Here is an 18,466-nt window from a genome sequence, read left to right on the forward strand (position 1 = left end):
TGTCAAGACTTTACCTATGTGAGTTTGTTGATTGTGGGTACTCCTGAGTGCCACCAGCTACCGAAGGTGTTGAGGACACAAGGCTTCTGGGCTATATCCACCACAGGGCTGTTATGAAAATCTCAGCCAGACCCATGGAGAGCAACCATAGGACCTCTACCTGCCCTGGTATGTACATCCACCACCTTGGGTTCCCATCCTGTTATCTAGGCACAGATTTAAAAGGTCTATTATAGACTGTGATGGGGAGAGGGGATATAGAGGAACAGGCATTTTCCTACATGGCTGGTTGGAACATCACTAAGAAATTTCTTTGGAGGGCAATTTGGCATCATCTGTCAAAGATGTATGACAAATGGGTTTCCATCAAACAAAAAGCCTCTGCTCAGCAAAGGAAATCATCAACAGAGAAAAGAGACAACCTACAGAATGTGATAAAATATTCACAAACTATACATCTTACAAGGGGTTGATATCCAGGATATAGAAGGAACTCAAAATAATTCAACACCTGAAAAACAAAATTACCTGATTTTAAAATGGACAGAAGCTGGGCTTGGTGGTACACACCTGTAATCCTAGCTACTCAGGAGGCTAAAGCAGTATGATCACAAATTCATGGCCAGTCTGGGCAACTTAGTGAGACTCTGTCTCAAAATAAAGAAAAAGGGGACTGAAGATATAGCACATAGGTAGAGTAATTGCCTAGCATTCAAGAAGCCTTGGTTTCCATCCTTAGCACTAGAGGAAAAAAAGGTAAAAATACTGAATAGGCACCTCCAAAAAGACATACAAACAGCCAACACATATATGAAAAAAATGTTCAACATCATTAATCATCAGGGATATGCACATTAAAATCACAATGAAACCTGGTACAGTGGTGCATGCCTGCAATTCCTGTAACTGGGGAGGACTGAGGCAGGAGAAGGGCAAGTTTGAGGCCAGTTTCAGTAACTTAGCAAGACCCTGTCTCAAAATAAAAACTGAACAAAATCCTGGTGAAGATGTGGAGGAAAGGAAATGTTTGCACATTATTGGTGGGAATGTTCATTAGTAGAGCCATTTTGGAAGACAGTATAGAGGTTCCTCACAAAAATGAAAATCAGAACTATCTGGCTGGGCACAGTAGCACATGCTTGTAATCCTAATGGTTTGGAAGGCTGAGGCAAGAAGATCATGAGTTCAAAGCCAGCCTCAGCAAAAGTGAGGCACTAAACAACTCAGTGAGACTTTGTCTCTAAATAAAATACAAGATAGGGCTGGGGATGTGGCTCAGTGGTTGAGGGCCCCTGAGTTCAATCCCTAGTACCCTCCCCCCCCCAAAAAAAAGAAAAAAACTATTTTATGATCCAGGAGTCCCTCTACTGGGTTTATATCCAAATAATATAAAATCAGTATACTGATGCCTATATTTATTATAGCACTATTCACAATGGCTAAGGTATGAAGCCAACTGAAGTGTCCATCATCTGATGAATGGATAAAGAAAACGTGATATATACACACAATGGAGTATCATTCAACTTTACAAAAGAAGGAATTCCTGCCATTTGTGGTAACATGAACAAACTTAGAGATTATAAGTGAAATAAGCCAATCACAGAAAGACAAATACTGTGTGATTTAACCTGGATGTAGAATCTAAAAAGGCTGAGCTCATAGAAGTAGAGAGTAGAATAGTGTTTACTAGAGGCTGAGGAGGATAGAGGAAAGAGAGGTATGGAGATAGATTGGTTAAGGGATACAAAGACACAACTAGATAAGAGGAATGAAGTCTAGTGTGCTAGTACATAGAAGGATGATTCTAGTTAATAATATTGTATCATATGGGCTGGGGTGGTGTAGCTAAGTAGTAGGGTCCTTGCCTAGCATATGCAAGTCCCTGGATTATATACCTAGGAGCATTGTACAAAATAAAACAAAATATTGTATCATAAAAGTCAAAAAGAGCTAAAAGGGAGTATTTTGAATGTTGTCATTGCAAAAAATAATAAAAAGAACAACAAAACAAAACTACAAACACTTGAGCTGATGGATATCCTAAATATCCTGAGTTGATCATTATACAATGTAATCACTTATCAAATTATCATATATAAAACACCCATAAATATATAAAATCATTATCTATACATTATAAATAAACAAATTTATAAATGATTCAAATGCACATTCCTGTTTATACTCACCAATTCCACTTTTAGAGATTACACTACAGACATACTACATAGAAAACACATGAATAGGGCTGAGGATATAGCTCAGTTGGTAGAGTGCTTGACTTGCCTGCATAAGGCCCTGGGTTCAATCCCCAGCACCACAAAAAAAAGAAAGAAAAGGAAAGAAAAACATATGAACAAAGATATACATTGAAGTACTATGTGTAATAGTAAAATACTGGCAACGACACCCCTTCAATAGAGGACAGGTTAGATAAATTGTGGTTCTGCCATGTCATGGAATATTTTGAAACAATTTAGAAGAATTATATAGCTAAAATATGTGAGAATGTTCTCCAAGATATAGTATTAGGTGAAAAAAGCAAGACACTGAATGTTATGTAGAGTTGTTACCAGTTATGTTTACTCTTTCTCTCCCCCACACGCCCACTTGCATATACAGAGATCATTTGTGGAAGGACACATAAGAAATGGGTATCTGTGATTGCCTCTTGAGAGGGGAACTATTAGTAGGGATGGAGGATTAGGGGTAAGTGGGAGAATTACTCTGTATAACAACTATTTACATAGCATTTATGTTGCATTAGCTATTACAAGTAATCTAGAGATGACAAAGTACTTAGGAGGATTGTGCAGGTTATATCAAATACTACATCATTTTGGGGCATATGCAAATTTTAGTATCTGGGGCAGTTCCTGAAACCAATCCCCTGAGGATATTGAGGAGTGACTATATTTTATTTTGTAATAAAACACTTAATTGATAATTAAATTATGAGTAGAAAAAGCATCTCTGGTGTTGGAGGAATCTGCATTATAAAATTTGGTTTCTTTGGGGCTGGAGTTGTGGCTCAGTGGTAGAGCACTTGCTTGGCATGTGTGAAGCCCTGGCTTTGATCCTTAGCACCACATATAAATAAATAAATAAATAAATTAATTAAAGGTCATTGTCAACTAAAAAAAATACTTTAAAAAATGGTTTCTTCACATATTTCTCTATTCAAGAGCTTTCAGTGAGCCAGTAACAGTGGCACACATCTGTAATCTTAGCTACTAGGGAAGCAAAATGAGAGCAAGTTCTAGGCTGGCCTGAGAAAGTTAGTGAGTCCCTATCTCAAAAGAAAATAAATATGGCAGCTGCTTGCCTATAATGTGTGAGGCTCTGGATTTAATTTCCAGTACTAAAAAAATTCCTTCAGTAGTTTCTTCCAATAGAAAGGCCAACTAGGTCTGGCACTAGATGCTTCCAGAGGTTGGGCTCACATTGCCTTCTTTCCCACTGCCTGTTCATACTTTTCCTCTGTTAGAGCACAACTAGCTGCCTTACCAGCCTCAAGCAATGGGTGGCAAATTAAATAATGTTTCCCCATTATTCATTTTGCTTCCTTCATGCTTCTAGGTCCTCCCCACACCTCACTCAACTTGCTGAATTTGCACTCATGTCTCATGACTTAGCTATCTGGAATCCTTTTGCCTGGAGTATCATAAGGATTCATTTGGAACTGCTTTGCGGCATACTTTATTTGACTATCTTGCTTTGTTATTTAACTTTCAGGGAATTATTTAGCTAAAATGTGGATATGACTTTCTTGTTTACAAAGTACTTGCACAACTATGGCATAATTCTAATATCCCTTTGCTATGTAGCAAAGCAGGCATTATTGTTATTTCACTGATGAGGAAAATGAGGGGTAGAGAACCTTCTTGTTAATGGTGATGTGAGAAGAAAGTGGCCAAGAGAGACCTAGGCCTGGCTTGTCTAGAACACCTGCTTTTGTTCCCCAGCCAAGACATAAGTTCCTGGAGGATAGGAATTATGTTTTCAATGTTTCTGTGCACACAAGAGGGGCAAAGTGAAAGCCATTAGCACTCTGATGGGAAGCTAAAGAAGACAGGACAGTCAATCAACCAAGGGGTTTGTAGTGAGATCTTGTCAAGTGCTTAGGTCAGGGCTGCATGTTGCAGGTAGAAAAAGGCCACTATTTTCCTGGGTGGCCAGATATACCAAACTATTAGAACACAATCATTAGGAAATGAAGGTCATGTGAGGTAGTACACAGATGAATTTTTTTAACTAGCATATCAACTCAGCAGCCTGGGGCAAGAAATTTTAGAAGAATTTGTTTTAAGTCATAATATAGTACAGTTAATAAACAAAATTTGTGGCTGTGGCACAGAGATGATTGAAATTTAGGAACCATAGCCATAGGCTAGTCAGTCTATGAGATGGGCTAGGGGCATTCACGGGGGGACATTATCACTCACTTGAGCAAAGGTGTGGAAACAGGGGAGGCAAAGCCAAAGGAAGGACACTTGAGAGCTCCTTTCCAAATCGCTAGCCAGGCTAGATTCCAGATGCTTCTTTCTGAGAGCTTGTCTAGAAAGTAGGGGCAAGATCAGGAGTCATTTTTGGTTTTGTGTGTGGAAGGAACACAATGAAAACGGTGCTTTGAAAGGTCAGTCTGGCGATGAAGTGCAACATGGACCTAAGTGTCCCTGCAAAGCAGTTTCAGATCATCAAGATGCTAATGCCCATAAGAGTCAGGCCTTGAAGCTAAAGTTAAGGCTCTTTCATGGAGACCCACAAGAGTTGCTCTTTGTCATGTATTATTTAAGGTGTTAAGAAAAATATCTGAGGCTTGACAACAAGGCACAAAAGACCACTGAGCACACTTGAAGAAACATGAAAGCCTCTTCCATGCTGAACTTACCAGTCATTACTGATTAAGGCCCAGACTTTGAAGTCAGAAGTTCACTTGTAGAAGATTGATTAGTTGCAAATGATTTTTGTCTGATAGAGATTAAAATTAATTATTTTCAGTGGGAAAGATAGCCCCAAAGGTTACAGTTCTATTACCCCACAGTACAATCCTGTTTTGTATTCAACTTTTACATCTTATTTTAGAATTCTTTTGAAGTCTCTAGTATCTTTTTTTGTTTTTAATATTTTTGTTGAGGTAAAATATATGTAAGAAAAATTTACCATGTTAAGCATGTTTGGTGAGGGTGTTGGGGATTGAACCCAAAGCCTCAAGTATGTTAGCCATGCCCTCTATCACTGAGCTAAACCTTCAGCCCCCATTTTAAGCACTTCTAAGTATAAAATTCACTGGCATTAATGAGACTCACAATGTTGTATAACCATCATTACTATTTAGATCCAAAACTTTCCATTATTCCAAACAGAAACTATACCCATTAAACAGTAATTTCCCATCCTCTCTTCTTCTAGCCCTTGGTAATTTCTAATCTACTTTCTGCCCCTATAAATTTGCTATTCTAGATAGTTCATGTAAATGGAATCATACAAAATTTGTTCTTTCATGTCTGCCTTCTTTTAGTTAGCATAAGGTTTTCAAGACTCATCCACATTGTAGCATGTGTCGGAACTTCATTCCTTTGTATGACTGAAAAATATTCCTTTGTATGGATAAAGTGTATTTGGGTTGTTTCTACCTTTTGGCTATTGTGAACAATGCTGCTGTGAACATTTATGCATAGGTATCTTTTCAAGTCCCTGTTTTCACTTTTTTTGAGTATATACCTAGAAGTGGAATTACTGGGCTCTATGGTTATTCTATTTTCAACTTTTTGAGGTAATTCCATGTTTAACTCTCATATCTTTCTTTTCTTTTTTTTTTTTTTAAGAAAAACTCAAACCACATATGCTCTTTTTTTTTTTAAGAGAGAGAGAGAGAGAGAGAGAATTTTTTAATATTTACTTCTTAGTTCTCGGCGGACACAACATCTTTGTTGGTATGTGGTGCTGAGGATCGAACCTGGGCCGCACGCATGCCAGGCGAGCGCGCTACCGCTTGAGCCACATCCCCAGCCCCTCATATCTTTCTTAAAACCAGCTTTACTATAATAGTGTTTCCCTCATCAATGAGTTTAAAAATTCTTTAACATCTGATCTTTTTAAAATTTGTTCTTTTTAGTTATACAATGACAGTATAATGTATTTTGAAATATCATATATACATAGAGTGATCACTATATATTTGAATGAGAGTCATGTTTTCAATACCTGAAAACTATATTTTGATAAGGGTGATTACTTTGCTAATCTCTAAAGCCTAAAGTTGACTACTGCTCTCTACTTTAGCCCTCATTACTTATTGTACACTCCCTATAAGGAAGTAAAGGAAATCAGTAGAAATTAAGGTCCCCTTGCTGAATAGATAAAGCCAGCATGATATTTTGGTAGTTCCAAATAGAAAGAGAATTTTAATTATGGTCCTGTGATAGTGATGGGAAATGAAGTCATGTGAGGATCAGGTGTGGTCACAGAACATGTGTACCTTTGCTTTTGCTAAGAATGTATGAAGACTTTTCTCCTCTGGAACACAGAACAACTGTTAGATCTCTACAATGTGATAGCTTCTGCTATGAAAACTTTTAGGCCAAATCTGAGACCAGGCAGACCACAATGAAACCTATTGGGAGAGACAGTAGAATTCTATTTGTTCCACCTAAAAATGCACCTTTATTGGCATTTAATAGTAAAGGAGGCCTTGAGGGATCTTTTAAGTAGGAAATGAAGAGGGGGTAAAAAGGATGTGGCCTAGATTTGAGGAAGACGGTGGGCACAAAGGTGGGGGAGAGGACATAGCTGATGGGTGGTGGAGTAGGAACTGGGAACAGCTGCCCTGCCTGAGAGTGAATTGTCTCTAAGTGGCCTTTTCTTCAGACTATACCTCCACCCCCTCAACAACAACAACAAAATATACCTCCTAGAGTAGTAATAATACATAAAATCAGACATATTCTTGGTTTCATAAATTTTTCATGTTTCAAACCAAGAACGTTTTGCTTTTTTGAGTAAGGCTGAAAAATTACAAAAACCTCTATTCCCCCCCCCCCTCACAGCTCCAAAGGAACTAACTGGATTTTGTTCACAATTTTCTCACTTTTGAGACAAAATATGGAAGAACAGATGAGTGCAAAGGCAGAATTTCACAGGTGGTTAAGAATGTGTAGGAAAAAGAAAACCAGAATAAAAATGTCACTGATACAAATCTGATCTGAATATATCTATTTCTGAAAGCATGCCAGGCAGGTTAAGAAAATAAAGGTAAAAACCTTCTTTCTTTTGACACCCTTATTTTGTTATCTTGCAGAGCTGTGTCAAGATGAAATATATATAATATAGTAAGCGTTTTGCAAACTACAAAGGACTGCATGTGTCTTTGAGGGGGGCTGGTGGTATAGGGGAGAGGGCATGGGCTATGAAGTTAGACTTTGCTGGGGGTCATCCCAGCTTGGGGGAATCTGACCTGCAGTGAGGTCTAAAGCAAATCTCTGGATCTTACTTTTCACGTGTGTAGGTTGGAGACAATAAATTGTACCTTAGAGGGTTGTGGGAAGGCTCAGATGATAAAGCCTCCAAGGGAGAAGCAAGACCAAAATACTGAGGAAACCTGGTCTTTGGTACACTTCATAGGTGTAGCACTTATTATATTGTTCTAGAATAGTCTCTCTCTATATCTATTGCCCCAGTTTTAGCAGAAGTTCCTGGCGAATTGTGTGCAACTGTATCCTCTAAGCACAGTGACTGAAGTATCATACCCAGCCATTATTACATTTAGTAGGCCCTGCCAGCCACCAATACGCTTGATAGCCACACTTTGCCCTCCTCAAACTGTTGTTCTCTTCTCACCACCTCCCTAGCACTAAAGCTCCTAGGGCTCTGACCAGATCCCTGTGGGCAACACTGTGATGTGTCACCCAGGTTCCTCTTCAGGATTGAAGGCCTTATTCCCTTAGCCAGTAATGAATGCTGCTAGCTGACAACCTTCCTTGGAAAATGTCTAGCCCCCTGCTCAGACAGAGCTTCCTTGCCCAAGTTGTGCTTCCTCCTAGGAGACAATCTACATCTAAGAACTGGTCCCCTCATGGAAAAGCTCAACCTAGTTCCAGAGTTACTCAAGGGGTTGGGCCAAACTGTGTCATTAGAGTGGCATTTTAGCTCAACTTCTCCCTGAAACCAATACTGCGTCTTTCCATTAGACTCAAGATGTTGATGCCAAAGTCACCCTAATCAACTTCTTATATGTGACCTGCAGGAATCATTCAAAGGCAGTCCCCAAGCTGGGTTTGTGACTTATGAAGGCTCTGTCATGGCATTTAGGAAGACTATTCCAAGTGATCCCAGGAGTTGAGACTATCCTCATGGCCCAGTCACTGTCATGGGTCTCACTCAGAGTTACACTTTTATCCCTACCCTATTCTCTAAGTTTTTCCTACAAAATGGTTCTGGAGCTAAAAGTGTAGAAGATATATGCCTATAAACAAATAATTCCAGCAATTTGAGACATGCTACAACAGATATAAGGAACTATTGCTAAACTGAGCTCTACCTAAGCATTGAAGGAAGGCTTCCTAGAGGAGGAGCCAGTAAGTCCTGAAAGATGAGATGGGGTTTGATGGTCTGCCAAGGGATGTGGGAGAAACTTTCAAGACAGAGAGTACAGTATGCTGGAAAGCAAAGAAGTGTGTTGGGGTTTAGTGAGAGTAGGAGGCAACAAAGTCTGGGACAGTAGTAGGGGCAGACAATGTAGGGCTTTCTATACCATGCTGAGCAACTTGGTGCTCAGGAAGCATCTGTGAAATGAATGGCACATTCCAGTGTTGGCCAAACTTCAGCCATTTTGGTTCCACTTCAACAAGTTTTGTGGTGGTTAGGCACTAATGATTTTATTTACTATTCACTTAATCTTGTTCTCTAAATGAATCTCTCTTTTTTTTTGCTTAAATGCATTTATATTAAAAGAAATTTGGGCTGGGGTTGTGGCTCAGCAGTAGAGCACTCACCTAGCACATGCAAAGTGCTGGGATCAATCCTCAGCACTATATAAAAATAAATAAATAAAATAAAGGTATTGTGTCCAACTACAACAAAAGACATTTTTAAAAATGTTTTTTTTAAAAAAGGAATTTTACTTGGCAATCAAAAACTAAAACAAAGGACTAGGAATTTAGCTCTGTGATAGAATATATGCAAAGGCTAAGGCCCCCAGTTCAATCCCCAGCACTACCCAAACAACAACAGCAAAAGAACTATCACTTGTCACATCTAGAAAATAAATGTAAAAGGAGCTGGGATTGCAGTGGCACATTCCTGTAATCCCAGCGAGTTGGGAGGCTGAGGCAGGAGGAGTGCAAGTACAAAGCCTGCCTCAGCAACAGCAAGGCACTAAACAACTCAGTGAGGCCCTGTCTTTAAATAAAATACAAAATAGGGCTGGTGATGTGGTTCAGTGGTTGAGTGCCTCTGAGTTCAATCCCTAGTAACCCCTCCTCCCCCAAAAGAAAGAAAATAAATGTAAAAGGAAATACAATGTAAACATAAAATAATAATTAAATTCTATGTAATATTGTCAATTGTCCATATCTTTGAGCCTGACACCTGTTCTGGTTTGGTTAGGGAAGATTAAGGAAGCATTAGAGAGGTTGAAGAATAGCACCATACTGAGCATTTTTCCTTGATGTAATCAGAAAGCTGGAAAGAGAATCATTTTCTCACTATATAATTCAATGTTCTTTACAGCTGTAGCATGTACCATTAAAATCACCTTGGAGTCCCTCTGCCTACCACTGCCTACTGTGAAAAGTTGGTAAATAATAAAGGGCCCTGCATTTATGGCTGTTATCACTACTCTGTCACTTGCTTTGCCCACTGGCCCTGGAGGAATTGCTTGGCTCAATGAAGATTTCCAACTCTGTGCCTGTTGTGACTCTCACCCCAACACTGTAGGTGAGAAGCCAATAAGGATAGGGCTGGGCAAAGATGCAGAACCTTGAAAATCCTATCTTTAGGAACTGGAAGGGCCCTTAGAGAATCTCCAATTTTGCCATTTTACAGCTGGAACACAATTTGCCCCAGGCCATTAGAAGCAGGGATTAGTGTTAGCAGTCTAGGGAGACCAATATGGAAAAAAGGATAGTATAGCTCATTGCTTTAGTGCTGGTACTAGTAGTTGTATCTGCAAATCTGAAAAGAACAGAATACAGGAGAAACAAGCCCATGGGTTCTGAAAGCAGAAACATCATCAAGAAGTTCAAACTACTGGGCTGGATCCTTAGCAAAGGTTGAGGTAGGCCAGGGCCCTAGGTTAGGGGCAGTATGTTAAGAGCATGCCAGGAGCACTCGTGTTTACAAAAGAAACCCAAGGAAAGAAGGGAGGCTAGCACATAAGAACTGTTCCAAAGGGCAGTATCAATTTAGCCAGGGACATCCTGGGCCTTGGCAAACAAGTAGGCTCTGCAGTATGACAGGCCTGAGTTCTATCTCAGTTCTATCACTTTCTAGCTAGAATGACTTTGGATAAGTCACTTAATTGCTCTGAACCCCAGCATCCCACTGGAATATAATATGAGTAATGCTGGTATGTACCTCATAGTATTGTTGTGAGGGTCACATGGGGCAATATATTCAATACTTCTCATGACAGGGCCTGCCACCTTAGTCAGCATCACTTCTTCTCCCCCTCCTGTGGCATGACCAGACTCTTAACACATTTTCTTCTCTCTCTGCTCCCTGGCCCTGTCATACCTACAGGCCCTGTCCATCCTATCCTTGTGTTCACAAGTTACCCACTAATCCCAGCTATGGTGTCAATGAAGACTTGAAAGACTTTCAAATATCTGTAGATAAGAAAGCTAAGAGTTGGAGCTGTAGCTCGGTTGTAGAGCACTTGCCTAGCATGTGTGAGGCACTGAGTTCGATCCTCAGCACCACATAAAAATAAATAAATAAAAATAAAGGCATCGTGTCCATCTACATCTAAAAAATATTTTTTTTTAAAGAGAGAGTGAGAGAGGAGAGAGAGAGAGAGAGAGAGAGAATTTTTTTAATATTTATTTCTTAGTTCTCGGCAGACACAACATCTTTGTTGGTATGTGGTGCTGAGGATCGAACCCGGGCCGCACGCATGCCAGGCGAGCGCGCTACCGCTTGAGCCACATCCCCAGCCCCTAAAAAATATTTTTAAAAAGAAAGCTAAGAGGACATGCTCTGGAGTGTGGGACAGTGACCTGCTTCACCTAGAGACAGAAGGCTGGCCAAGAAGCCTGACCACAACATTGAAGGGAGAGGTCAGGTTTGGCCTCTTCAGGTGTGGCTGGGCTCGCCTGGTAGACAACAAGGACAAGACTCTAGTCTCCTGTAGCATTAGAAGGCAGTGCCTTCAGCAAGTCCCTCCATTAAAAGCTACAAGACGGAAGGTTAAATATAGCCCTTTCCAGTTGTCTGGGACTTAGATTTATGAAATGTCAGAGTTGTATTAGAGTGAGAAACGATCTTATCTCTGCTCTGTTTTTAGAGTAGAAAGGAGGCAATAGAGAAGAGAAAGAAATTGGGACTTTTAACAGTGGGTGATGGGAGGCCAGTAAAGGGTTTTGAGCAGTTAGGTCTGTTTTTTTTAAAGATTCACTCTGGTTGCATAATGGAGAATGTGCTGGAGAGTGGGAACAGGGGGCCCGGTGAAAGGGAGAGGGATGATGGCCTCTGAACCAAAGGAGAAGCTGTGAAGGTAGAAGGAGGAAATGGAGGGTGAGGCTGGGCCTTCATTCCAGGTGAGGGTTACCTCTTCTTCCCTCTCTCTGTCTCCCTCTCCTTCAGAAGAGAAATTCTGGCTTACACATGCCCCTATCTTCTCACAGGCTCTTCTTACTAAAGACAATGTGCCCAAAGGTACCCACAGCTTTCATTCTATTGAAGGCCACCCATTGAATCCCTGTAGAGTCTGTTAGAAAGTTCTTCCTTGTGTAAAGGCCCCAGCTCTGCCACCGGAACCCCCACTCAGACTTCATCTACTCACTTCACCTTGTGACAGCATCTCAAAGACCTGAAGACGAAATACTTCTTTCCCCTGATTCTTCTCCATGCCACGCAGTATATGCTCACCACAGGGCTTTGTTTTTGATCTCATCACTCAGCTTTTCTCATGGCTTTAGCTGCCTTTTGAACATATTCTTGCCATAAAGGACCACCTAGAAACCCAGAGACACTGTATGGACTCATAATATGTCCTGATGGCTATTTCTGCCACCATAATAGCTTCCTGTACATTTCCAGGAACATAACTGAGTCATGTTATAACTCCCCCAACCTGGCTTATCCTCTTCACAAGAATCCAGAGAGGGGTCATAGTATGGCAGAAGACCCCGAACTCCATTCTATCTTAGTACCAGAATGTCTGGCTTGAACTGTGACTAGAAAGCACTTGGTTCCTTGGAAGTAACCTGTGTGCAGAGACGACCATTAATAGGCACCCCATTCTGGCCACTCCTTACTCCTGTGCCTCTGGATTGCAAAAACATTTAGCATATTTGCAGCAGTTCAGGAGATAGGTAAAACCCCAAGACAGACCAAGATCCATCTGTGGGACAAGGCCACAGAATCCTTGTTGACTTACAGAAAGTAAGAGATAGTCACATGCATGCATATACAAACAATTCCTCAGTCACTTTTATTATCCCTTTAGGGACCCAGAATATTTGTATTGGGATGTGAACATATCCACCCTCTCTACCTCCACAGCCACCCAGCTGTGAACCTCCTGTACAGCATCTTTGCCAAGTGGCCTCCTTCTCCTCTTTATACACTATATCTCTAATTCTAAGGGACCCACTCCCTCCCAAGACAGCCCAGGCTGCTGTCCCACAGCTCTGACTGCAGAAAGCACCTCTACCTCGAACTCCAATTCCTCCCTTCTTCCCTCTGCTGAGCACGAAACCCTTCTTCCCTCTGCTGAGCACGAAACCCTTCTTCCACAAACACTCACCTCCCCGACTCCAGAAGAGGGTGAGAGATTCGGCTCTCTCCATCCTAGCAGTGTGGATAACCAATAATCCACTTCCAGTCAATCCTCATGCAACAGAAAAGTATGTTGCTGGTCCACACTGGAGACAGGGCTCTATGCTGTTCCAAACCCTGTCCCTGGGCTCCTCAGTGGGGTGCCTAGGGACTCTTCCTGAAGTCTGTTTCCCAGCACCCCAGCCGAGTCAGTTTGATCCCATCAATCACATGCTCCTCTGCCTGATGAAGTTGTCCCTGGGCAGCCCAGTAAGACCTAATTAAAAAAGTAAGATTCCCCCGACTCTACACCCACAGCCACGCTGCTCCTGTGTCCCTGGTCACAGCGGGACCAGTGAGGGGAGCTATCTGTGAGTTGGGCTTATCTTTTTCTAGGTAAAGTTCTCAGCCAAAGGCCCTAGTCAGAGCAGCACACAGAGGGCTGACCTCCTGCTCAGCTGCTGTCCTGCAGGGAGGGGAAATGAACAGGAACTGGCTGTCTGAGTCAGCGCCCCTAGTCTATTGTCACGGCACAGGCCCCTTCCTTCCCAGAGGAGAGACGTGCACAGAGATAGGCCTTGTTTTTTGCAAGTCTCTCTTGCATATACACTTTCTCTCTTAGCCTGGGACAAGTCTGTGAACTATGGCTGGATGCAATTCAATTTCATTTCTCCAGCACTCAGAGGGGGCCTTTTGACAGCATGTAGAGGTCATCTTATTCCTATCATGCTAGCCATGGGCCAAGACAACTGGTCCCATTTAACAGGGGAGAAAACTGAGGCCCATAAAGGAATGGGAGTGTCCTTGCAAGACCCAACAGCTAGAAAACAATGAGACTTGGAGTCCAACCTAGCTCTGCAGTACATGAGAAGCAACCTGCTGACCTTCCTCAACTGCTTCTCCCACCCCTACCCTGGTCAGTGGATTGCAGATTCTAGCAAAGTCTATTTGTTAGGGCACAAAGCATGTCACTGGCTTTAAAACTCTGAAAATATATCTTGTTCAAATTTGTTTCTGTATGTTTAGATGGACAAGGACCCAAGAAACAAGTTATGTATGCCAGAATCTTTGTTACTCAGTACTAAATGACTATACTGGTGAAATGAGCATGGGCAAGGGGCTGAGCCTGTGTTCCAGTAACCATCTTCTAATAAGAAGGGAGGTATTGCTGGTTCTTGCTAACAGAATGGAGATTCAGCATGAGCTTTGCTCTTTTCTGTCTCTGCCAGGGGCACAGATAGATAGGGAAGCAACTTGAGGGAAGGAATCTGAGAGTTCCCCTGGGGGAAACCACCTGTATTAATAAGACTTTCAATTATTTGAGGACAGGGCCAGGGCATATGGATCTTTCACCTTTAGAATGCATTTGTAGGCACAATATAAAATCCATCAGAAAAAGACTGAGGTGAAATCTCCTGACAAGGAGAATGCATTGTGTTTCTGAGGTTAGGATAGGGTGAGTTTCTAGGGGCAACAAATGGTTAACATCACCTGTCACATTCAAGAATGTTAGTTTAGGCTGGGTCCTGAGCAGTGACTTTAGCAACATAGGGATGGGGTGGGGTGGGGGTGTGACCTTGGCAAAGATGGCTTCACAGGGGCCATACTGCAGCAGGTTAAGGAGGGAAATGGGAGGGGATTGGAGACACCTCTCAGGAAATCTGGTTGTGGTTAGAGAGGAAAGAGCCATAGCTGGAGGGAGAGGCAGAGCTGCGGATGGGAGTTAGATGTTTGTCAGGATGGGAGAGATGGTGCGTTTTTTTTTAAGTTGAGGAACTTCTGTGAAAACTGCTATTCCACCCTATTCTCTGTGCTCCTTGCATGCTGGACTTCATCTCAGACCAGGGAAACCAAAATTCATGAAGGGTGGGGCACAGGCATTGATATTATTCTAAATCTCCCCTGGTTGAGAATCATTATGCTAATTCCTAATTCTTGGGAGGGACTGAAATCTAGTATAAAGCCCAGATAGTGCAGAGGGCAAAGACAGCCTGAATGTTTTACCTCTTGCCATTGTCAGATTAACATGGAAGCTAAAACAACAGCCTTGGGAATCCTACTGCCTGGGCTCAAATCCCAGCCTTACCATTTACTGCTTGTGTACCCTTGGGCAAGCTACTTAGCCTTCGTGAGCTATACAGCAGTTATATAATCTACAGTTTCTAATCTATATATCCCTTTTAGGAGACAATAAAAGTACATATAACATATAACATAAAGTTGTTGTATGGACTGAATGAGTTCATACCTACGAAATATCTGCCTGGCTCAGCTCTGATAGAGCTGACCTGTGTTTTCTAGTGTCCCTCCTATTGCCTCTCTGACCAATATCTTGGGCCTCCACCTAAGGCTCATGAGGGTCTCCATTATAAAATGTTGCTGGCCTTATCCTTAGCTTGGGTCTCCCACTGGCTCTGCCCTCTGGTCTGCTTCATCTAGGCCTGAGTTTGTCATCCTTCTCCCAGGCCACTTCTCACTCCAGATTCCCCTGGGTTGGGGCTGGCTGCTATTACTGTAATGGGAACTGTCATTGTTTATAGCCAGAGTCACATTATTTGAGACTTGAAGACTCTACAAATTAGATTCTCAGTCAATATTTGTCTTTTATCACTCAAACTCAAGTTTTGGGGTTCTTTTTACTGATCTCTGGGTAAACTACTGTCCCTAGGTGTAGAAAGAGTTGGTGTAAGTTTCATGGACTTGATTATTGGGGGGGTTGGAGGCCAGATGATGGTGGGAATGATCCTTAGACCCAGAAGTGCGACCTTTAGCTCTGCGGTTGGCCACCAAAAGAGATCTCAACCTTTTCAATTTTGCTCCTTGTCCTAAGTAGACAGCACCTGTTCCCCAAGCTAGGCCATGGACCACCCAGGGAAGAGGAGGGGACTGGTGACAGAATTAAAGTTTGGGGCAGATATCCAGGAAGATAATCATGATGCAGGGGTAGATTTATCGAGTCTGGTAGGGGAATGAATAGAAGCAGCAGCAGTGTTCTGCCATGGGCCAGGGGCAGAAGTTTGAAGAATGAGGCTAGGAAGCCAGAAAATCCCAAAGCCAGGTCCTGGAAGCAGGAGCTAAGTCTCAAATGCTCTAAGATTCTTCAGTGATAATGAAGGTAGCTCACATGCAATCCTTGCTTATACATAGCAGGTGCTTTACATAGCAGGTGGGTAGGAATATTTCAAAGAAGCACTGTGCTAGGCATGGCATGTGCCTTTTATCTCTTGTATGGCAAGGGGGTCACAGCACATCTTTGAGATAAGCTTAAAAGGCCTGAATAGCACCACCCAACCCCTCTGTCCCAGCCACAGAAGGAATTTAAAGAGGCAGCTCTGGCCCACCCTCCCCAATGCCAGAAACAGAACTCAAAAAACACTTCAACCAAATGGCAAGGGGCAAGTGGGAGTCTCATCCTGCTCCTGGGACTCCACACACCTCCCTCCATCTGTGTTCTGGGAGAACTTGACAGGAGACTGATTTTTGGAATAGAAAATCTGTTGTTGAGAGAAATGAAGGTTTCATCTAAGTTCATTTACTCCTCAGGGCTACAGATGGCATTTAGGAGGTCATACAAGCTCAGATCATTTGGAGGTACTACCTACAGGTGACGAGGAACTCACCTGTTATTGTGTAGGACTTCCTTCTAGGGATATATTTTTTTGTCATTTCAAGCATATCTTGGCCTCTTTGCAATGTCAGAACCCTGTCCATTTCTCCCAGGTTGGTAACGGTCACAGTCATGGCCATGTGGTCCAGGGGGTTTCTACCACAGTAATGAGAAAATCCCCAAAGTTACAAGGACAACTCTGGGTCATTGGTGGCAGTAGTTGTAGGACAGCAACTAAAATGTTACCCACATTAATCTCTGTAGCTGGGTGACCTTGGGAATATCACATCTTCTCTGTGTGGCTATAAAATGAGGTTCATGATTTCTAAGCATATGCCTCACCTTTATTAAAATATCTGGGTTCCCCAGCCCCACATAAAATAAATCAAATACCTAGGTTCCAACATGATAGAGACAAAAAGTCTGCTTTTTCCATTGAAGACTTTTCAATGCTGACACAAAAATAATGATAGTCATGGTCATATAAACACACTGTGCTCCTCCAAGGGTCCCTCCACATCCTCCTCAACTCCTGTTGAGATCAAGTGACCCCTAGAGACACTTCCATTCTGACAGTCTTAAGGCATAACATGGCAGCTCACAGCACAAGTGCCCCTTGCTTACTACATAGCAGATGCTTCACATGCAGCATCTTCATCCTCACAATCATCCTATGCTGACCAAGGAGGCAACAAAAGCTTTAAGAGTTTCTTAGGCCAGTTGCCTAAAGAAACACATGGCTTATAAGTGCTCCAAGTCACTGAGAACCAGAGCAGCAGTGGAAGTCTTCACCATGTTCTTAATAAGTCATTCTGATCTCTCCACAGAGGTTAAGCATTTCAGAGGAGGAGGAAAACATAATATTTTCCTGATTATTCCCCAGCCAAGACTAGAAGTAGAAAGCTTCACTTGCTTTATCAAATTTCAATGGCACCTACACTCAGAGAAGACAGGGTGGCTGCTACCTGAAGCCACCTGGTAGCATAGGCTCAGGCTGGTTTTGTTATCTATGAGGGAGCAGTGCTGAACATTACCAGCATTAGTCCATTTTTGCTGTTGCTAATACCAAATACTCAAGGCTAAGTAATGTATAGAAAAAGAGGTTTATTTAGCTCACAGTTTTGGAGGCTGAAAGTCCAGCAGATTGGGTGGCCCCAGCTGCTTGGCCTCTGGTGAGGGTCTCCTTAACTACATCACAACATGGCAGATGTTGTTATGGTGGCAGCATGTGCGATAGGAATAAATCACATGGCAAGACAGGAAACCAGAGGGGTTCAGGGTCCAGGCTTGCTCTTTTATAACAACTGATTCTCATAGGAACTAACTAGGGTCTCATGAGAGCTACATTAATCCCTTCTGAGGGTGTGTCTCGCCAGTGACTTCACCACCTTCCACTAGGTCTCACCTCTTACAGGTTCTACCACCTCAACACCTCCACACTGACCTTTTAGCACATGAAACTTTGAGGTATACACTCAAACCATATTCAAACCATAGCAGTATCTGGCACTTTTGTTTCAAAGTATTTGTATACACATTACAGTAAGGCTTTATACTATGGAGCATTTTACACCTTGCAAGTTCCTTTAAAATACCCTGGATCAAGCCAGGTGCAGTATTGTGCACCTGTAGTCCCAGAACTTGAAAAGCTGAGATGGGAGAATAGCTTCAGCCCAGGAGTTAAAGACCAACCTAAGTAACATAGTGTGACCCCACCTCAATAACAAACGAACAAACAAAGTAGGTATTCTAGAGCATTTCTTCCTGACATATCTCTGTTAAGGTGGTTGTGGTTATTATCACTCTCACACTGCAAATGAGAAAACTGAGGATACAAAGAATGAAATAACTTCCTCCAAAGACCCTATACTCATTTCA

At 42.1% G+C, this 18,466-nt stretch overlaps 1 protein-coding gene across 9 annotated transcripts in view; it reads right to left on the bottom strand.

The window, feature by feature from the left end:
- The window catches only part of NHSL2 (NHS like 2), a 272,794-nt gene that overhangs the window by 72,479 nt on the left and 181,849 nt on the right, over positions 1 to 18,466 (bottom strand). For 3 of the 9 annotated variants that reach the window (XM_081277328.1, XM_081277334.1, XM_081277330.1), the window contains exon 1: positions 12,971 to 13,433. The exons of the other annotated variants lie outside the window; for them this stretch is intronic. In XM_081277328.1, the coding sequence (XP_081133454.1) occupies positions 12,971 to 13,013 (43 nt within the window). In that variant the 5' untranslated portion in view covers positions 13,014 to 13,433. Of the gene's footprint in view, positions 1 to 12,970; positions 13,434 to 18,466 lie in introns of those variants that run through there. 9 annotated transcript variants of the gene reach the window in all.

Source organism: Spermophilus citellus (genome assembly GCF_964194105.1).
Source record: "Spermophilus citellus genome assembly, chromosome: X".
Taxonomy (NCBI): domain Eukaryota; kingdom Metazoa; phylum Chordata; class Mammalia; order Rodentia; family Sciuridae; genus Spermophilus; species Spermophilus citellus.